General features: G+C 30.6%; 2 protein-coding genes across 2 annotated transcripts in view; one reads left to right on the top strand and one right to left on the bottom strand.

The window, feature by feature from the left end:
• LOC142241854 (uncharacterized) overlaps positions 1-23,170 on the top strand; it is a 120,977-nt gene that overhangs the window by 13,404 nt on the left and 84,403 nt on the right. The window lies entirely within an intron of this gene.
• The window catches only part of Ntan1 (N-terminal amidohydrolase 1), a 62,009-nt gene continuing 45,510 nt past the window's right edge, over positions 6,672-23,170 (bottom strand). Inside the window, exons 2-7 of the mRNA XM_075313682.1 lie at positions 14,801-15,152; positions 14,280-14,462; positions 11,208-11,416; positions 10,976-11,137; positions 10,788-10,901; positions 6,672-6,764 (exon numbers count right to left, since the gene is read on the bottom strand). Coding sequence (XP_075169797.1) covers positions 6,753-6,764; positions 10,788-10,901; positions 10,976-11,137; positions 11,208-11,416; positions 14,280-14,462; positions 14,801-15,053 — 933 coding nt within the window. The 5' untranslated portion in view covers positions 15,054-15,152 and the 3' untranslated portion in view covers positions 6,672-6,752. The remainder of the gene's footprint in view (positions 6,765-10,787; positions 10,902-10,975; positions 11,138-11,207; positions 11,417-14,279; positions 14,463-14,800; positions 15,153-23,170) is intronic.

Genomic DNA, 23,170 nt, shown 5'->3' with positions numbered 1-23,170 from the left:
AATTAAACTTTTAACTGATCAATCACGATAGTATTAATCGTAGAAGTAATTAGAAATAAAAAATATTCTTGGTTAAAAAAGCAATTGTTTTCTTCGGCACTTTCACTTAATTTTTAATTGCTTCAATTAAAAATTTGATTGATTTTGGTAGAAAACTAAATTTTTTATTAGAGACAATCAATTGTATAATTTTCTATTATTTATTTATTTATAATTATTTTACCAGCAAAAGAAATATTTTTTTGCAATTGTTTAAGAGTTAATTTTTTTATATTTATTATTATATAATAGGCTTAAATTATTTAATGAACTGCCAATTGAATTAAAAAATGAAAATAACAAAAAGGGCTCATTTTGTATGTAAAAGAAAATGTTGAAACTGCTTCGTAATACCAAAAATAATCTACTAAAATTTGAACATAAATTTACGACAAATTAAAAATTAAAAAAAAAACTCCCAAATAAATTTGACAAACACGCTTTTCCTCTGTTGCTTAAGCTACTCTTGTAGTTCATTCAAAACATGGTTTTAAGCTGTAATCAAAACAACAATAAAAATTTTATTTCTATAGAAAATTTTGTCCAAATTATATTTATTTCTTATTGCTTTGATTTCAGTTGAATTATAGAAAATTTTGTCAACATTTATATATGTTAGAACGTTTTGTCAAAATTTCATTTCTATCGAAAAGTTTGTCAAAATTTTAATTCTATAGAAAATTTTGTCAATTTTTTTTTCTATAGAGAATTTTGTCAAAATTTTATTTTTATAGAAAATTCTGTCGAAATTTTATTTCTATAGAAAATTCTGTCAAAATTGTATTTCTATAAAAAATTTTGTCAAAATTTTATTCCTATAGAAAATTTTGTCAAAATCTTATTTCTATAGAAAATTTTGTCAAAATTTTATTTCTATAGAAAATTTTGTCAAAATTTTATTTCTATAGAAAATGTTGTCAAAATTTTATTTCTGTAGAAATTTTTTCAAAATTTTATTTATATGGAAAATTTTGTCAAAATTTTATTTCTATGGACAATTTTGTCAAAATTTTATTTCTATAGAAATTTTTTTCAAAATTTTATTTCTATAGACGATTTTGTCAAAATTTTATTTCTATACAAAATTTTGTCAAAATTTTATTTCTATATAAAGTTTTGTCAAAATTTTATTTCTATAGAAAGTTTTGTCAAAATTTTATTTCTATAGAAATTTTTGTCAAAATTTTATTTCTATAGAAAAGTTTGTCAAAATTTTATTTCTATAGAAAAGTTTGTCAAAATTTTATTTCTATAGAAATTTTTGTCATAATTTTATTTCTATAGAAAATTTTGTCAAATTTTATTTCTATGGAAAATTTTGTCAAAATGTTATTTTCATAGAAAATTTTGTCAAAATTTTATTTCTATAGAAAAGTTTGTCAAAATGTTATTTCTATAGAAAAGTTCGTCAAAATTTTATTTCTATAGAAAATTTTGTTAAAATTTTATTTCTGTAGAAAATTTTTTCAAAATTTTATTTTTATAGAAAATGTTTATTTCTATAGAAATAAAATTTGACAAATCTTTCTATAGAAATAAAATGTTGACAAAATTTTATTTCTATACTTTTTTCTATGGAAAATTTTGTCAACATTAGATTTTTTACAAAAGCCACCGTGGTGCAATGGTTAGCATGCCCGTCCTGAATACTAGGGATTACGGGTTCAATCCCACCTTCTACCAAACACTAAAAAGTTGACATTTCTGAGTATTGCAAAGCTTCTCTAAGTGGTTTCATCGAAATATGAAACTCCGTTCGGATTCGACTATGAAAATGAAGTTCCTTGTCATTCGGGAGCCACCGTGGTGCAATGGTTAGCATGCCTTGCATACACAAGGTCGTGGTCAATGAACCTAGTCTCTATATCGCACCCGGCTTAGTTTTGGCACAGTGGATCCGTTGTAAAAATTTGTTGAAAACGCATTTTCAAATTTCCGCTTTTCACAAATACTTTTCTAATGAAGACTTATGTGATTGTGAGAGCTGAGCTCAAGCCCTTTCCAATGAGCCTAGTCTCTATATCGCACGCGGCTTAGTTTTGGCACAGTGGGACCGTTGTAAAAATTTGTTGAAAATTTTGTTTTCAAATTTTCGCTTTTCACAAATACTTTTCTAATGAAGACTTTTGTGATTATGAAAGCTGAGCTCAAGCCCTTTCCAATGAACCTAGTCTCTATATCGCACCCGGCTTAGTTTTGGCACAGTGGGCCCGTTGTAAAAATTTGTTGAAAACGCATTTTCAAATTTCCGCTTTTCACAAATACTTTTATAATGAAGACTATTGTGGGTCTGAAAACTGAGCTCAAGCCCTTTCCAATGAGCCTAGTCTCTATATCGCACGCGGCTTAGTTTTGGCACAGTGGGACCGTTGTAAAAATTTGATGAAAATTTTGTTTTCAAATTTTCGCTTTTCACAAATACTTTTCTAATGAAGACTTTTGTGATTATGAAAGCTGAGCTCAAGCCCTTTCCAATGAGCCTAGGCTCTATATCGCACGCGGCTTAGTTTTGGCACAGTGGGCCCGTTGTAAAAATTTGATGAACATTTTGTTTTCAAATTTTCGCTTTTCACAAATACTTTTCTAATGAAGACTTTTGTGATTATGAAAGCTGAGCTCAAGCCCTTTCCAATGAGCCTAGGCTCTATATCGCACGCGGCTTAGTTTTGGCACAATGGGCCCGTTGCAAAAATTTGTTGAAATTTTTGTTTTCAAATTTCCGCTTTTCACAAATACTTTTCTAATGAAGACTTATGTGATTGTGAGAGCTGAGCTCAAGCCCTTTCAAATGAGCCTAGTCTCTATATCGCACGCGGCTTAGTTTTGGCACAGTGGGACCGTTGTAAAAATTTGTTGAAAATTTTGTTTTCAAATTTTCGCTTTTCACAAATACTTTTCTAATGAAGACTTTTGTGATTATGAAAGCTGAGCTCAAGCCCTTTCCAATGAGCCTAGGCTCTATATCGCACGCGGCTTAGTTTTGGCACAGTGGGCTCCGTTGTAAAATTTTGTTTAAAAAGCATTTTCAAATTTCCGCTTTTCACAAATACTTTTCTAATGAAGGCTTTTGTGATTATGAAAGCTGAGCTCAAGCCCTTTCCAATGAGCCTAGTCTCTATATCGCACGCGGCTTAGTTTTGGCACAGTGGACCCGTTGTAAAAATTTGATGAAAATTTTGTTTTCAAATTTTCGCTTTTCACAAATACTTTTCTAATGAAGACTTTTGTGATTATGAAAGCTGAGCTCAAGCCCTTTCCAATGAGCCTAGGCTCTATATCGCACGCGGCTTAGTTTTGGCACAGTGGGCTCCGTTGTAAAATTTTGTTTAAAAAGCATTTTCAAATTTCCGCTTTTCACAAATACTTTTCTAATGAAGGCTTTTGTGATTATGAAAGCTGAGCTCAAGCCCTTTCCAATGAGCCTAGTCTCTATATCGCACGCGGCTTAGTTTTGGCACAGTGGACCCGTTGTAAAAATTTGATGAAAATTTTGTTTTCAAATTTTCGCTTTTCACAAATACTTTTCTAATGAAGACTTTTGTGATTATGAAAGCTGAGCTCAAGCCCTTTCCAATGAGCCTAGGCTCTATATCGCACGCGGCTTAGTTTTGGCACAGTGGGCTCCGTTGTAAAATTTTGTTTAAAAAGCATTTTCAAATTTCCGCTTTTCACAAATACTTTTCTAATGAAGGCTTTTGTGATTATGAAAGCTGAGCTCAAGCCCTTTCCAATGAGCCTAGTCTCTATATCGCACGCGGCTTAGTTTTGGCACAGTGGACCCGTTGTAAAAATTTGATGAAAATTTTGTTTTCAAATTTTCGCTTTTCACAAATACTTTTCTAATGAAGACTTTTGTGATTATGAAAGCTGAGCTCAAGCCCTTTCCAATGAGCCTACTCTCTATATCGCACGCGGCTTAGTTTTTAAATAATAAGCTAAATACTAAAAATCCAAATTCGAATTTGAAATCCTAAATTCGAATTTGAAAAATATTTTTGGTGTTGGTTTGTGTCTCGGCTAAGTTTTTGCTGCAAATTTCAAATTCGAATTTATCTTCACACACATTCATCAATAGAAGTTCTGCATGCTTTGCCAATTTTTTTCCAAATGCTGTATTCGCTGTTCATCTCGTATAAATCTCTAATTCTCAACTCGTCACACCACCAATGCCTTCAGCCATTTACGATCCATCCATATAATTATTCAGATGTATCTTCTTTATCCTCAATACTTAGGATGATTTAGTTCACCTTGCCTTCATATACATGCTGAGTCCGTATGGTTGCCCAATTGTTTAGCTGATATTACTGAAGTGTATGCTAAGATTTTTTTTGAGTGAATAATACATCGTTCCTGTGTGATCGTGAATGATCATATCATGATAGCAACAAATTATATATATTTGTAAAATTTGCATAGAAACCAAAAATCCAAATGGTTTGTGTCTCGGCTAGGAACAACAATTCAGTAATGGATCCATTTGAAACTTTAATCTCCAATTGCACCTCAAAGTAAAATGTAGGGCCTGTTCGAAATCAAAGCTTTTTACTATGGCGAGATATCAATTTAAATTGCTAGTTTGCTGTACTACTTTTATTTATTTTGAGATAATCAACATATGCCAAGCCATATTTCTTATTATCCCCCCATGAGCTAGTGAAATTATACTCACCTCGAGTTACGTCAGGCCCTATATCAGCTTATGTTAATAGCTGACATAGGTTTTTGGATGCATACTAGATAGGGTCACGAAAAAAAGTTGATGTGGTCACCCCCCAGTTTTGTAGCATATTCGAAGACAATTTCAGAACACAAAAACTTTTTTTCCGTGCACCCTACGACCCCCCGAAATACAATTTATTGTGATGTGCCGTCATTTGAGGTCCGATCGAAAAGAAACGCATATCGTTATTCGTGGTTGATCAGGGGCTATATTTCGTGCATTGGTCATTTTTGACTCCGACGTCAAATTTGATTTTTAATTTTTTTATTTTGCTCCGTATACCCCTATGATGCCCATTTCTGATAACCATTATAAAGATCTTAACAAAATATGAAACTTTTTTTACAGAGATTTTAAAAAGTCAATAGGTCATCCCACACACCACCGAATAGTTTTGCTGTCATGATCGTTATGCTGCTTACACATTGGCTGCATTTCTGCCTTGTAGCGAATTGATATCGAAAGGTACTTTAGAACCGTAAAGAGGTGTGCCAAAAATGGTGAGCATCGGTCCATGTTTTGGTATGGTCCCCATTTAAACCGACCTCCCGATTTGGAGTCTTGGGCTTATAGAAACCGCAGTTTTTATTCAATTTACCTGAAATTGGAAATCTAGAGGTATTGTAGGACCCCAAATACGTGTGCCAAAAATTGTGAGTATCGGTCCATGTTTTGGTATGGTCCCCATATAAAACGACCTCCCGATTTGGGGTCTTGGGCTTATAGAAACCGTAGTTTTTATCCAATTTGTCTGAAATTGGAAATCTAGAGGTATTTTAGGACCATAAGGGGGTGTGCCGAAAATGGTGAGTATCGGTCCATATTTTGGTATAACCCCCATATAGACCGATTTCCCGATTTTACTTCTTGGGCTTCTAGAATCCGAAGTTTTTATCCTATTTGCTTGAAATTGGAAATCTAGAGGTATTTTCGGGTCATAAAGAGGTGTGCCGAAAACGGTGAGTATCGGTCCATATTTTAGTATAGCCCCCATAAGAACGATCTCCCGATTTAACTCCTTGGGCTTCTAGAAACCGTAGTTTTTATCTGATATGCCTGAAATTGAAAATATTCTGGTATTTTAGGCTCACAGAAACGTGTATCGGACTAAGTTTTTATCGGTCCATTTGGTAAAGCCTCCATATAGACCGACTTCACTTCTTGAGGGTGTAGAAGGCGCACTGACCATGAAAATTGCTTAAAACTCAATGTAAAATTTTCAGATTTTACTTCTTTAAGTAATTTAAGATTTAAGATTTCAAATCAAGACGTTATTTAATACTTTTCTTGCACACTTACAAGAGATGTTAATGATTCCTCTAAAACTCAAACAAAAATGGTTCTTATAAATCCAGAATCAGATATAGTCCTCATTAAATTTATCTTCGGGAAGTGTTCTCAAGTCCTCAAGCCCTCCTGAAATTTCAAAGGAAACCCTAATATTTGGTTCATGGTGGTGGGTATTTAAGATTCGGCCCGGCCGAACTTAGTACTGTATATACTTGTTTTTTTTTCCTTTAGGCCGTGACCCTATCTAATGCATACCTCTTTGTCCTCAAAGAAGTGCCCATATGTAATAGGTACTTTTAGTTAAATGTGGTATCACAATGGACTGAATAGTCTAAGTGAGCCTGAAATTTAATCGTGCTGCCACTTTAACCTAACCTAACCTAACCTTGTCCTCAAACAAAAACTATGAATAAATTAAATTTTCGATTATTTGTTGATCATAAATCAATTTTATTGAATATAAACTTGTATTATTGTTTTCTTGTTGTATTTGTTTTTTTTTTTGTAATTAGAGTACATTTTATTTATTAAATTCTTATCATTTTTAACTATATAATTTCAATTAAATTAAACAATTTCATTAATAAGAGAGTTTTGTGTTTGCAACATATATCCATTATTTTGTTTTCTTTCGTAATAAGGCGTGTACCAAATAAGTGCAGAATTCTCATTTTTTTATAAAATCTTTTCGATATGATATTCAATCTAAAATCTTTAAGTAGATAAAAAGAAAGAAAATTAAATAAATTGATTACAGTTTGTTATTTTCATTTTGTCTTTGTTTTTGTATTTCATCAAGGAAATTATCAACATATTTTTTCGGGAGAATAACCAAAAATTACAAACTATATACAAACAGATATTAAACAATTTATGGGAATATACAACAAATATTACACTAAAAAGAAAGCATTATTAATAACAGCAAAAGCAGCAAAATTAACGTTTCACAAGTTTTTCTCTGCTGAAAAAGGCAAAGTCGTCTCATTTGACGGTACAGCAAACTTAAAAATTTTGCTTCGATTTTTTTTTCTCAATAGATGTATAATTTTTTAAAATACACAACTAAATTAGTTATTAAATAATGTCATGGAAAAATTACACTTTTGTTACATTGAAGTACTTGTAAATAGTTAGATTCTCTTTTATGGTCAATGTTTAGGTTTATTTGAGTGGGATTGTATCTTTGCTATAAATTTACTGTTGGTCAGCACTATGTCGCCTTCGAGTCCGTATTGCAAGAACGGCAACAAATTCTTCGATTTTTGGGGACTTAATATTCGATTTTGACCAATATAAAAACAAGTGAGTTTTTAGATAGAAACAAGTGAGTGAGTAGATTTTGGTAGAAATAAAATTTTGTGAAAATTTTCTATAGAAATAAAATTTGGACAAAATTTTCTATAGAAATAAAATTTGGACAAAATTTTCTATAGAAATAAAATTTTGACAAAATTTTCGATAAAAATAAAATTTTGACAAAATTTTCGATAGAAATAAAATGTTGAGTGGGATTGTCTAAATTTCCTGTTGGTGAGCATTGAAAGAACGGCAACAAATTTTTCGATGTTTGGGGACTTAATATTCGATTTTGACCAATATAAAAGCTCACTTGATAGATTTTTGGAATAATTGTCGATTTTTGCTAACACAAAAAGGGAGATTTCGAGCATAATATGAGAATACAAAAGTAGAACATACACTTTTCAAATAAACGACATTTTGTCAATTAGTCGATTTTCGACAACTGAAAAAAATGCAAAGGATACATGAGTAAAAAAAGTTTTCAAACAACCAAATTAAAAAAAAAAAAATGAAAAATTACTTTCCATGTTAGCTTTTAATCAATGTTCTTAAAAAATTGAGTCAAATCGTGACTTGATATTTGCCTTCAAATGTTCTTCAAAATTAAATAAAATCAAAGTCGATTTTAGTCAGTTTTGTTCCACATAAAAAATCCCCAATGCCACAGCAAATATTAGGTCTTAATTATATTCAAATACTTCTGAATAGTTAGTAGGTTAATATTCCCTTTTATGGGCAATGGTTAGGTGTCATTGGGTGGGATTGTCTCTTTGCTAAGAAATCTACAGTTGAGCAGCCCTATATTGGTATTGAAAGAATGACATCAAATTCTGCCTACACAGACAAAAATATCACCAAAATATTCCCAATTAAAAAGTTGATTGAAGTTGAAAACTTTTTCAATTAAAAAATTAATGGATACTATTAATCTTTTAATCGAACTAGAAACATTAAGTCAATGATTGAAATTTTTAAAATTTTCAATTAAAAAATTAATTGATACAATTAAATTTTTAATCAAACTCGAAGAATAGGACAGTTAAAAAATTACATTTTTTAAATTCTTAATTAATTTTTTTGAAACTATAAATTTTTGAATGAAACTAAAAAGGATTTAAAATAGTTATAGAAAGTGATTGAAATATAGTATAGCGATTACAAATAGTTTCGTTTTTAATTAAAAAATTAATTGAATTTTGCAATCAACATCAATTAAAAATTTAATTGAATCAATTAAAAAATTAATTGAAATTTGCTAATGAAATCAATTAATTTTTTAATCAAGTATTTTTTTGATGCTCAATTAAAACTGTGATTGATACTATCATTTTCGTGATTGAAGACATTTCAATTAAAAAATTAATTGGATCAATTAATTTTGTGATTGATTCTGAAAATTTTTTTCTCGATTTTTGCGGACTTAATATTTGATTTAGGCTAATATAAAATCTTACTTAATCGACTTTAAGAACATTAGTTAATTTTTGCTCAAATAAAAAGTCAGAGCATAATAAAGGTATACAGAAAAAAATGTTTAATTTAATCACGAAATTATTTAATAAAATAATTGAAATATCTTCCATCACGAAAATGGTAGTATCAAGCACAGTTTTAATTGAGCATAAAAAGATGGTTGATTAAAAAATTAATAGATTTCATTAGCTAGTTTCAATTATTTTTTTAATTCAAAATTAAATTAATTTTGTAACGTAACTATTTTCAATCACAGTTTATTGTGTCAATTAAGTTTTTAATTGAAAAAGTTTTCATCTTCAGTCAGCTTTTTATTAGGAAATATTTTGATGATATTTGGTTCCGTGTATAGTTTTCGAATAAAAGAATTTTTGTCAATTAGTCGATTTTGGCCAATTCAAAAATGAAAATTTATACGTAGAAAAAAGTTTTCACACGCCAAATTTTTCACAAAAAAAAAAAATACTTCCTGTGTTAGCTTGTAGTCAATGAGTCAAATCGTGACTCGAAATTAAATCAAATCAAATTTTCATATTGATCAAAATTGACCAATCGTCAATCATCTTGTTTTTTTGTCAAACTCGTTTATTCAACATTAAATTCGACAAAAATCGAAAGGTCCATTTTAGTCAGTTTTGGTCCACATAAGGAATGTAAAATTATGACATTCCTTATTTAAGGAATTTTTAACTTATAAAATGTTTTCAGTCAAAATGCCTTTCAACAGAAGCATTTGAGAAGGATTGCGAAAGAAATGGTAATGCATACTTGGACTGACCCGAGAGGTGTTTTTGTTTACTTCAAATTCATGCCAGAACTGTTTGCAATTTGATTGAGAACTGTTTCGCGTTATATGGTATAAAACGAAACACTAAACGTGAAAGAAAACTCTAAATATCTTGAGAAAATGACAAACAGTTTTTTGCAGAAGTTTATTATGTTGAAATTTTAAATTAGACAACTAATAATCAATATTCAACTAATCGATTTTTACAAAAAAAAAAAAACGATTTTTGTTATTTATATAATCAACTGAAATAACACAAATCCACATGCTTAAAAGATGGCTTTCTATTGAATTTAAAATCGATTTGAGATACTGGACAAAATCGACCATCTCAAAAAGTTTGAATTACAAAAGGCTTTTTGTCGAAGGCCATCTTTGATTTCGTCCAGTATCTCACATCGATTTTAAATTCAAAGAAAACCATCTTTTAGGCATGTGGATTTCAGTTGATTATATAAATAACAAAACTCGATTTTTTTTTGTAAAAATCGATTAGTTGAAAATTGATTATTAGTTATATAATTTAAAATTTCATCATAATAAACTTCTGCATATTGATGCGACTCTCTAGAAAAAGGCAAACTAAACAAAGTTTAAGATATAAATGAAATGTCAAGGATACTACAAATTATCGAATGAAGTACAAAGAATATATCGAAAATTAGATATTGTTAATATACAGTAAAATAAAGAAGATTACAAACAAGACAATAAATCGATAATCTTCAAAAATGTTCCAATAATCGGTATCACAAAATTTTTACTTCACATACAATTGGATTGAAGTAAGAAGGTATCTCGATTTTTTTCATTATAAAAAAATTAATTTCTTACGATTTGCGATTATGATTATCGGAACATTATCTTTTCTTTGCTAAATCAATACTTTACTTTGTTTCGAACTAAATCTTTTTGAGCATAATCAATGCCGTTTGCTGTTATTGTTTTTTTTATTTGTTTCAAACACACAATAATTCAAATATTTTGCAATCAATTAGGATAAACACAAAAACAGAATAAAAAAAGAAAACAAAAAATATAAGAGGATAGGATAGGACATACATATATACCTACACATACACATACATGTACATATGTAAAGTAAACATTATAAGAATATTCAAATTCAAAGAAGATACAACATTTAGGAATTATAAATTAATATCTAACCAGTGTCCAGCAACCTGTAGTTTCATCACGTCTATAATAACGAGGTCGGTTATCACGAAAAACGGTGATGGCAGGGAATTGATTCTCTTGAATGAATTTAATGGTGGCCCTCATCTGAACAAATAAAAAATAATTTAATTTAATAATAATTTAATTTAAATGAATTAAATTAATTTTGTAAAACTTACATGATGTGTAAAGTGTGGTGGTTCCACCTCTGGACTGGTGGATAAATGTTGAAGCAGAAATTCATCGGTTTGTGATAACCATAAATCAGCACCTCTCAAGGGATCATAATTGAATGGTCCAATACGCAATAGACCCAATGAGGCATCGTATATATCAAGAACCTGTTTCGAAAATATAGAATTGAATTTTATTTCTCAATATTTGCCAAGTAATTAAATATCAATTGCTTACCGTTTGTGCTCCCATAAAAATACGAGCATCGCGAAGTTCTCTGTCTGGTCCCCGTTCGGGAAAAGCGGCTGGGAAAATTTCTCCAGTTTTTATATTGACACCAACTCCATAAATGATGGGATAATTGAGATCACCTCGCAAAATTGTATTTAATTCACCTACGCAGGCTTGTGTAAGATCTATTTCGAGGTGATGTTTGTGGAATGATTCTGAAAGAAAACAAAAACAAAAAAAGGAAATATTGGTAATATGTTCCAAACGCTGTGCTCCGGGTTATATAGCTACGGTTGCCACTCGTGCCAAAAATAATCTACCAAAATTGGAAGAAAATTTTACCACAAATCTGAAGAAATTTTATTTCTTTTGTTTGCTAAAATTTTATTTCTATTGAAAAAAAATGTCTAAAGGAAATTTTGTCAAGACTTCATTTCTATAGACAATTTCGACAACATTTATTTCTTTATTTCTATATAAAGAAATTTTATTTTGAAATTTTTCCTAAAAATTTCTTTCTATAGAAAATTTTCCCAAAATTTTATTTCTATAGAAAATTTTCCCGAAATTTTATTTTTATAGAAAATTTTCCCAAAAATTTATTTCTGTAGAAAAATTTCCCAAAATTTTATTTCTATATAAAGAAATTTTATTTTGAAATTTTTGTAATTTTTTTTATTTCTCTAGAAAATGTTGCCAAAATTTTATTTCTATATAAAGACATTTTATTTTGAAATTTTTGTAAATTTTTTTATTTCCCTAGAAAATTTTGCCAAAATTTTATTTCTATAGAAATTTTTGCCAAAATTTTATTTCTATTGAAAATTTTGCAAACATTTTATTTCTATAGAAAATTTTGCCTAAATTTTATTTCTATTGAAAATTTTACGAAAATATTGTTTCTATAGAAAATTTTGCCAACATTTTATCAAAATTAATTTCTATACAAAATTTTGTCAAAATTTTATTTCTATATAAAAAAATTTTATTTTGAAATTTTACCTAAAAATTTCTTTTTATAGAAAATTTTGCCAAAATTTTATTTTTATAGAACATTTTCCCAAAAATTTGTTTCTATAGAAAATTTTCCCAAAATTTTCTTTCTACAGAAAATTTCTATATAAAGAAATTTTATTTTGAAAACTTTGTCATTTTTTTTTATTTCTCTAGAAAATTTAGCCAAAATTTTATTTCTCTAGAAAATTTTGCCAAAATTTTATTTCTCTAGAAAATTTTGCCAAAATTTTATTTCCCTAGAAAATTTTGCGAAAGTTTTATTTTTCTAGAAAATTTTGCCAAAATTTTATTTCTATAGAAAATTTTGCAAAAATTTTATTTCCCTAGAAAATTTTGCGAAAGTTTTATTTTTCTAGAAAATTTTGCCAAAATTTTATTTCTATAGAAAATTTTCTCAAAATTTTATTTCCCTAGAAAATTTTGCCAAAGTTTTATTTTTCTAGAAAATTTTGCCAAAGTTTTATTTTTCTAGAAAATTTTGCCAAATTTTATTTCTCTAGAAAATTTTCTCAAAATTTTATTTGTATATAAAGAAATTTTATTTTGAAATTTTTCCTAAAAATTTCTTTCTATAGAAAATTTTCCCAAAATTTTATTTCTATAGAAAATTTTCCCAAAATTTTCTTTCTATAGAACATTTTCCCGAAATTTTATTTCTATAGAAAATTTTCCCAAAATTTTATTTCTGTAGAAAATTTTTCCAAAATTTTATTTCTATATAAATAAATGTTATTTTGAAAATTTTCCTAAAAATTTCTTTCTATAGAAAATTTTCCGAAAATTTTATTTCTATAGAACATTTTCCCGAAATTTTATTTCTATAGAAAATTTTCCCAAAATTTTATTTCAAAATTTCATTGCTATACAAAATTTTGTCAAAATTTTATTTCTATATAAAAAAATTTTATTTTGAAATTTTTCCTAAAAATTTCTTTTTATAGAAAATTTTGCCAAAATTCTATTTCTATGGGAAATTTTGCAAAAATTTTACTTCTACAGAAAATTTTCCCAAAATTTTTTTCTAAAGAACATTTTCGCAAAATTTTGTTTCTATAGAAAATATTCCCAAAATTTTCTTTCTATAGAAAATTTCTATATAAAGAAATTTTATTTTGAAAATTTTGTCAATTTTTTTTTATTTCTCTAGAAAATTTTGCCAAAATTTTATTTCTATAGAAAATTTTGCCAAATTTTATTTCTATACAAAATGTTGCCAAAATTTTATTTCACTAGAAAATTTTGCCAAAATTTTATTTTCCTAGAAAATTTTGCGAAAGTTTTATTTTTTTAGAAAATTTTACCAAAATATTATTTCTATAGGAAATTTTCTCAAAATTTTATTTCCCTAGAAAATTTTGCCAAAGTTTTATTTTTCTATAAAATTTTGTCAAAATTTTATTTCTCTAGAAAATTTTGCCAAAAGTTTATTTCTATAGAAAATTTTGCAAAAATTTTATTTCTATAAAAAACTATCTCAAAATTTTCTGTCTATAGAAAATTTTCCCAAAATTTTATTTTTCTAGACAATTTTGCCAAAATTTTATTTCTATAGAACATTTTGCCAAAATTTTATTTCTGTAGAAAATTTTGCCAAAATTTTTATATAGAAAATGTTGCCAAAATTTTAATTCTATAGAAAATTTTGCCAAAATTTTATTTCTATAGAAAATTTTGCCAAAATTTTATTTCTCTAAAAAATTTTGTCAAGATTTTATTTCTCTAGAAAATTTTGTCAACATTTTATTTCTCTAGAAAATTTTGTCAAAATTTTATTTCTCTAAAAAATTTTGCCAAAATTTTATTTCTATAGAAAATTTTATCAAAATTTTATTTCTATAGAAAATTTTCCCAAAATTTTATTTCTCCCAAATATTCGCTATTAAGAATTCGATATTTTCAAATCAAATGAGATGTAAAAAAATTTATTGGATTTTTAAAAATTATTGAATTTTCATAAACAACTTTAAATCCTATTTTCATTCATTTTCCTTTTGTATTATTCCAAAGGAAGTTTAAAATTTTCTGAAATTAATTATTTCTTAAATAAAATATTCAACTTACGCATTATATTGTAAAAAACCTCTTCACCATAGCTTTGAGGATCACGATAGCCACCAATTAATTGTAATTCAATACGACCCTCAGGATAACCCAATGCAAGTTCTTGTACACGAGCTACCATAGTGCAGACAGCTTCATCAACACCAGTACCATCGAAATGAGCCAATGCCACAGCACCGGAACCTGGAAGTATATGTGAAATGAAGCAAATCAACAATGCATCTCATAGTTATGGGAAACCATTTTACAAATGCTACTAATAAGGATGCATAAAGAAATTCAGTTTAAGAAAATTCAATTAAAAAGGACACTTCCCTCACATCGTTAAGATGGTCCTGTGGCCAAGACGGACAAAGTCTTTGTCCATCATAAAGATGTAAAATGAAGCCAATTTAAGTTCTTTAGAATGAGGGGAGTAGGGGGAATTCATAGTAAAATTCCCAGAAAGTAGATGCTATGGCATATCCTTTTTCTTAACAAAAGGATACTTAGGATTTTCTTTGTGTAGTTGTAGTACTCACCTGAATGTCGAACCACCACTATAATACAGGTGGTGGCATCATCTGTACCGATTATATTGATATTTTTATCATGTGGTGCTGCGGCAGCCAGCTCACGTTGACCTACGTATAGAAGACCCACTGGACCTACAGATTTTGTGGGTATCGATAACAATTGCTGGGCATAATCTCTATAGACTGGATGCTGCATGAACAAACTGGTAGTGTCCATAGGACAATCATCTTGTAGTACTCCATTCAATACTAAAACCATTTTGTTAACAAGGATTCTATGATGAAAGTCTAAGCTTTTTTCCTTTTTGAGATATTGTGATTTGATTGAGATTGAAGCTCCACACAAAAACGAGTTAATCTGAAATTAGATTTTGCAAACAAAAAAAAAAAAAAAAAAGAGAAATTATAATATGTGTATTATGCAATGTGATGTAATTATAAATATATTTATATTATATAAGCTTAAGCAATATCCTACAAGTTTATCAAACTAAGGCAAATTGAGGGCGGTGTATATGGGGACTCTTTTAAAAATTTCTATAGTAACTCTATTTTACAAAATACTTAGGATACATTTTCATTGACACAAAAAAAAACTCAATGAAAAGAAAGTTTATAATCTTTGTTACTGTATTTTTTTTTTTTTTTTGATTTTTTTTTATATATTTTTATTTTAGGTTGCATAATCTTTTTTTTATTTGTTAAAGTGTATGTCTAAAATTATTTGAATTAAGTTAATTAAATAAACATAAATTAAATTAAAATCGATGTTTTAAAATAGCATACAATTTCTATAAATTTGATTTTAATAAATTTTTTCACTCGAGACTTGATTTCATAGAAAATTTATTCGAATTTTGTATTCATAGAAATTTTTTCGAAATTAGATTTAAATAATTTTGAAAAAAAAATAAATGTAAATTAAATTAAAATCAATGTTTGAAAATGGCATAGAACAATTTCTATGAATTTGATTTTAATAAATTTTTTAACTCGAGACTTGATTTCATAGAAATTTTATTCGAATTTTGTATTCATAGAATTTTTTCGAAATTGGATTTTTATATATTTTTTTGAAAAAAAAAGATTTTTCATAAATTTCATGATTTTTACTCTTCTATTAAATTTTTGTAGACCATTGTTTGTTTTTCCACAAACCAATCCTCCAACAAAATTTTATTTTTTAAAGACAAATTGTCTGACCTAATATACATCAATTTTAAGTATAAAGGATAATGACAAGTAGTGTGTGTGTGTGTGTAGGAGCGTGTTAAGGTAATAAAAAACATTAAATGACAAATTTTTAATATGAAGACATTACAAATTTATGATATGACCAATAACAGAGAATATGCAAAAGTTTACGTAGAAACCAAAAAACGCTGCCCAACATGGTCAATAACGCAATAAAGGATTCATCCAATGACTACATATGCATATACACCATCGAGTATAACTTCATATCTCACCTAATAAAATCTTCCATCTCTCCTTTGATTTTGGAGAGGGTAGGACGGACCAACAACTGTTAAAACATGGAAACCTACATGCTCATTGATAATACAACCAACATACATGGTGCATCTTTTGCTCTGGGTTCTTTATTGGGCCAGTTCTATACTCTTGGCCCTACTCCAGCGCAGTGTATAGAATCATGAATATTGTATGTGTCCGTTTTGTAAATTTTGTGTATGTTTTGGACAGAGCCAGGAAGACCACCTTCATGTGATTCCCATCAACCAGCCTTAAAGTTATGACATTGGGGGAGTTTGTTGTTAGTGCTGAAGTGTATAAAGTTTTGGGTATACGACAAGAATTTTAAACCGTCCTTCTGTCTACTTGCGATATATAAATGGTTTTAGATATGCCAATCAAGGAAATGCAAAATTTTAGAAATTTAGGAATAGCAAGATCACCACAGCTTTGATGCTAATAGGTTTGTTCTATTTATTGATCTCGTTAGCTCAAAACAAAATTTTTTCTCCCAAATGAAATTTTAGACAAACAATCATTGTTTACCATTTGCTTCTGAATGGCTCTTGTCCCCAAATTATGATGTTTTCGTCTCCAAAAATTTAAATATAAATTCCTCACAAAAATCCCCAATAAATTTTTGACAAGTTTTTTTTTTCAAGAAAAAAGGCTCTGCTGTAGAACATCAAAAAAATTTAAAAATTAAAATTTTGTCACATCCCATCAAAAAATACTTCAGCAGTAAGAGTTTAGTTGCACTTTTTGGTATACAATGAAGTAGGCAGTGCATCCTCACTGCATGAATCGATGGCAATAACGTAAACGAGTAATCAAACTAGTTTATGATCATTCGTTTACGATATTCCTGCAGTATACTAATAGAAAAAATTTCGTTATATTAACAAAATGTTTCGTTAAAAGTCAGCCAATGAAACAAATTCGTTAATACAACGAAATTTTTCGTTACTATAACGAATTTTCTGTCAATCAGCGTAATGTTTCGTACTATTAACGAATATTTTAATTGTATTAATGAAAATGTTTCGTTATATCAATGAAAATTTTTCGTTGGCTGACTTTTAATGAAATTTTCTTTGTGTGTATAGATGCATGAGAGGTCGTGTTGTTTTCCTTCACGCCAACAATGCTATACTCAAGATTATATATCACTTCTGAGCAATATTTACATTAAAATGAGTAATTATATCAGCGCTATGTAGAAGCTGCTCTTAATCGGGACATCGCCCACAAAAATCAGCGCTGATTCGGTCGTTTTGTAAGCAGTTGGTACTGCATCTCTCCCTTACAATCCTGCTGAAATAGTGCTCCATTTTTTTGGTGGGATGTTGCAAGCTGCAATAAGATCAAGATTTCGAACCAGAACACCAAGAGGCTGGTGATTGTCTTCCAAATGCTGGAGATATGAAAATGGAAGTTCGGTCACCTAGTATTTAAACACAGTTCGTTCCTCAAAATAATGCCAGATGTGCCTAACGTAGTGGATTACACTTTGGCGAGACCACTTTTCGACAAAAAGTTTGCGACTCTAATTCCCAACAGCGGGGCGTGGTGTACACGGACCCCGGGGAATAAGAGATATATAGATTTCTACACTGATGGCTCCAAATTGGATGGACAAGTGGGTTTCGGAGTATATTCTAAAGATCTGGAACTTCGAATAGCGAAAAGATTACCTGATCACTGTAGTGTTTTTCAGGCTGAAATATTAGCAACAAGAGAAGTGGTGAATTGGCTGAGAAGTAATGCTCCAAGCAATATTGACATTAATATATACTCAGACAGTCAACCTGCAATAAAATCCTTGGACTCTGTGTTCCTCAACTCGAAAACGGCCATCGATTGCCGCAAATCTCTCAATGAGATGGCTGAGCAGCACAATATTCACCTAATATGGGTGCCTGCCCATAGGAACATACCGGGGAACTGCGAAGCAGATGAACTAGCAGGGCTAGGAACTACCTTACATATTCCAGGGGAACTAGAATCTGTTGGTATGCCTCTGGCAATCTGGGGAGACACCGTGGTGCAATGGTTAGCATGCCCGCCTTGCATACACAAGGTCGTGGGTTCGATTCCTGCTTCGACCGAATACCAAAAATTTTTTCAGCGGTGGATTATCCCACCTCAGTAATGCTGGTGACATTTCTGAAGGTTTCAAAACTTCTCTACGTGGTTTCACTGCAACGTGAAACGCCGTTTGGACTCGGCTATAAAAAGGAGTTCCCTTGTCATTGAGCTTAACATGGAATCGGGCAGCACTCAGTGATAAGAGAGAAGTTCACCAATGTGGTATCAGAATGGACTGAATAGTCTAAGTGAGCCTGACTGCCACTTAACCTAACGACACCAAGCAAATATGGCCCCATTTAAACTTAAACCGCACACTAGATATGCTAGTGTTCTCGCGACGCCAGATATCACTCCTGATATCTGCTATAACGGGTCGCTGCCTGATAGGCGATTTTGCAAAAACAATTGGCGCGAAGTATAATGACTATTGTATGAGCTGTCATGATGCGGAGGAAAAGGAATCAATAAAACACCTCTTGTGTGAGTGTCCTGCATTTTGTGTAAGGCGTAAGCAAATTTTAGGGGCATATAGCTTCAGATTACTGGCGGACCTGGAAAACGTTAACTTAAGCTGTCTGCTAATGTTTTTGGAACAATCTGGTTGGTTCAACGGTTAAAATTAGAAGTGCCCATATGTAATAGGTACTTTTAGTTAATGTGGTATCACAATGGACTGAATAGTCTAAGTGAGCCTGAATCTTAATCGGGCTGCCACTTTAACCTAACCTAACCTAACCTAGTATTTATTAACGAAAATTTACTTTTAAATATTCAAGTAAAGGGTGATTCTTTTGAGGTTAGGATTTTCATGCATTAGTATTTGACAGATCACGTGGGATTTCAGACATGGTGTCAAAGAGAAAGATGCTCAGTATGCTTTGACATTTCATCATGAATAGCCGAACGATCTGCCACAACGTCGAATTTTCAGTGAATGGGCCCTAGAAAAGTTGGCAGAAAATCCGCTTTTTTATCGACAAATTTTGTTCAGCGATGAGGCTCATTTCTGGTTGAATGGCTACGTAAATAAGCAAAAGTGCCGCATTTGGAGTGAAGAGCAACCAGAAGCCGTTCAAGAACTGCCCATGCATCCCGAAAAATGCACTGTTTGGTGTGGTTTGTACGCTGGTGGAATCATTGGACCGTATTTTTTCAAAGATGCTGTTGGACGCAACGTTACGGTGAATGGCGATCGCTATCGTTCGATGCTAACAAACTTTTTGTTGCCAAAAATGGAAGAACTGAACTTGGTTGACATGTGGTTTCAACAAGATGGCGCTACATGCCACACAGCTCGCGATTCTATGGCCATTTTGAGGGAAAACTTCGGAGAACAATTCATCTCAAGAAATGGACCGGTAAGTTGGCCACCAAGATCATGCGATTTGACGCCTTTAGACTATTTTTTATGGGGCTACGTCAAGTCTAAAGTCTACAGAAATAAGCCAGCAACTATTCCAGCTTTGGAAGACAACATTTCCGAAGAAATTCGGGCTATTCCGGCCGAAATGCTCGAAAAAGTTGCCCAAAATTGGACTTTCCGAATGGACCACCTAAGACGCAGCCGCGGTCAACATTTAAATGAAATTATCTTCAAAAAGTAAATGTCATGGACCAATCTAACGTTTCAAATAAAGAACCGATGAGATTTTGCAAATTTTATGCGTTTTTTTTTTTTTTTAAAGTTATCAAGCTCTTAACAAATCACCCTTTAGTAAAAGTGGATGGTAGACACTTTGCCAAAGTTTGTAGAATTCTATCAAAAATTGTAGATTTTTTATTGTTTGGTAGATTAGATTAGAAATAAAATTTTGACAGAATTTTCTTATAGAAATAAAATTTTGACAAAATTTTCTATATAGAAAAAAAATGGCAAAATTTTCTATAGAAATAAAATGTTCTATATAGAAATAACATTTTGACAAATTTTCTATAGAAATAAAATTTTGCAAAAATTGTCTATAGAAATAAAATTTGTGTTTGTTGTTGAACTAAAAATAAAAAAACAAGAAACCAACAATTTCAAGTTTAATTTATAGACCTATAGCCGAGATTATGAGATAAAAAATCATAAAAATAAAATTTTGCAAAAATTTTCTATAGAAATAAAATTTTAACAAAATTTTCTATAGAAATAAATTTTGACAAAATTGTCTATAGAAATAGAATTTTGTTTAAAAAAAGACTAAACCGATTTCACGAAAAAAATCCCCACAAAAATCCCCAAATTTATGGAAATTCCCCACCAAATCCCCAATTTGGGAAAAAATCCCCAATGCTGGCAACCCTGGATGTGAGGAAGGATGTTGAGTCGAAATGTATACACTTTTTGTGGTAAACGTGGAATCTTATAATAAATGAAACCAACTTAATAAAAACTAATCCCATAATTTTACGATTTTACAATTTAATTTTATTTTATAATTTAAAAACACTGTATCCAGATATTTCAAAAGTGCCCTTGGAAAAAATTTTACAGTCATTTTGGGCAAATATTTGCCTAGTTTTTCATAAACACACAATTATTGCTATAGCCAACAATCTTCAAGCAACACATACACTCAAAAAAAGTGAACCCTCTTTAACTTTATTTATTGTATCACAATGGACTGAATAGTCTAAGTGAGACTGTTACATCAGGCTGCTATCTAACCTAACTTTATTTTATGGACTTATTATGTTTGGAGAATGTTTCCTTTATTGTAATATTTTTGCGTACGTTAGAAAAATTAAAAAAATTAACTAAAAAATTAACTAATGCGTGCATCTTGAATTTCGTATAGCACTAAAGACATTCTTCCAATATTGAATTCCAATTTTTTCCTTCAAACTACAAAATTTTCTTTAAGGAGTTAAAAAAATTAATTATTTCTAATAAATGTTCTTAAATTTGTCGAAAAATGTTTACTTACTTTTGTGAAATCGGCGTGATGTGAGTGATTTTCTAAAAATAATCTAAATTTTCTAAAATTAACCAAAATTTTTCTTTCTGGTGGATTCACAGTTTACAGTCAAGCATTTCTATTTATAAAGGGTGATGCGGTCAAAAATCTGGTCAAGGGAAAACGCGTGTAAATCGGTGAAATCGTTTATTTAAAAAATCAAATTAAATTTCTTTTTCAAGTTCAATTAGTATAAAATTCAGGAAAAATATTCAGTTAGGCTTTCGCTTTTCCAAATCCGAATTGCCGGGCCTCACGCTTGATTTTGTACAGCCACCTTGTCCACCTTCTTCGCCGCAGAAAGCAATTTGCCTTGAACTGCTGCTCGTCCTTAGCAGTTTTTTTGGTCTTCTTTAGGTTCCGCTTGACAATAGCCCAGTATTTCTCAATTGGGCGGAGCTCTGGCGTGTTGGGAGGGTTCTTGTCCTTGGGAACCACCTGCACGTTGTTGGCGGCGTACCACTCCATGGCCTTTTTACCGTAATGGCAAGATGCCAAATCCGGCCAAAACAGTACGGAACAACCGTGTTTCTTCAAACACTCTTTCACGTAAATTTCTTGGTTGACAGTCCCGGAAGCTATGAAAATGCTGCTTTTCAAGCCACAGGTACATATGGCTTGCCAAACCAGATATTTCTTTGCGAACTTTGACAGTTTTATGTGCTTGAAAATATCTGCTACCTTTCCCCTTCCTTTTGCCGTATAAAACTCCTGTCCCGGAAGCTGCTTGTAGTCGGCTTTGACGTAGGTTTCGTCGTCCATTACCACGCAGTCAAACTTCGTCAGCATCGTCGTGTACAGCCTCCGAGATCGCGCTTTGGCCGTCGTATTTTGTTTATCATCGCGATTTGGAGTCACTACCTTCTTGTAAGTCGATAGTCCGGCTCGTTTTTTGGCTCGATGCACGGTTGTAGACGATACACCCAGCTTATTTGCGGCATCTCGGAGAGAGAGGTTAGGGTTTCGCTTGAAACTACCGGCAACTCTCTCTTTGTCATCTCAGCGGCTTCCGTTCAAAAATAAAATGTTGCTCTAGGAGGTTAGTATATTCCTCCTCTGGGTGTGAGAATGCTGCAACCTTAGAAAACGATATCTCCTCAGCACTCCACCCCTCCAATATAATTAGGCTGTAAGCAAAAGTCCACTTCTCCCTATTAGGATATTAATAAATAACTTTCCCACAATTTACAAAACCTGTCTCAACTGTCATCCCTAGATAAATCCGAAGAGGCCAGACAAAAGCTTTCTACACCAAAACAAAAAATTTATGGTACAACAATCAAATGTCGTTGCAAAAATGATTATCAAACATTTAAATCTATGTGTGATTTGTTATTGTTATATTGCTCGTTCGTTTGTCCGTTTGTGCATTCGTCGCTTGCCGAACAACTTTTAATAATTTTTATTCAATTCTGTTATTGCAACGGCCGGCTGCTGCAGTTGGTGCAATTTCGACTGCTGTATATGTTTTTCTTGTCTTTTTATCGCCACATTCATGATGACTCGATCTTGGCCTATACAAAACTGGCTAATAATTTAGGACATGGAACGCTTCTTTGCTATGGATTATTATGAATATGTCGTTGTTGTATTTTTTTAATCGAAACGAATGCATTTTTCTCTAAAGCAGTTGGTTTTCAGCTCGGGATCACTTATTGCTCTCCCTATTTCTCTCGCCCAGAAATAAAAAGTGATTAAGATAAAGATTTAAACTACTTTTTACACAATTGCATTGTGATTAGCGTGACACACGGTGTACTGGAATGCTACAGTAGTTGCTCATATTTGTCGATATTTATCATGGATAAATTTTTTAGATTTTTTTTCGGATGGGTAAACCTATGTAAATATTGAAATTGTTTTTAAGAAA

Source organism: Haematobia irritans, chromosome 5, assembly GCF_050003625.1.
Source record: "Haematobia irritans isolate KBUSLIRL chromosome 5, ASM5000362v1, whole genome shotgun sequence".
NCBI lineage: Eukaryota > Metazoa > Arthropoda > Insecta > Diptera > Muscidae > Haematobia > Haematobia irritans.
The sequence above is the reverse complement of the archived record's forward strand: the minus strand, read 5'-3'. Positions and strand labels throughout refer to the sequence as shown.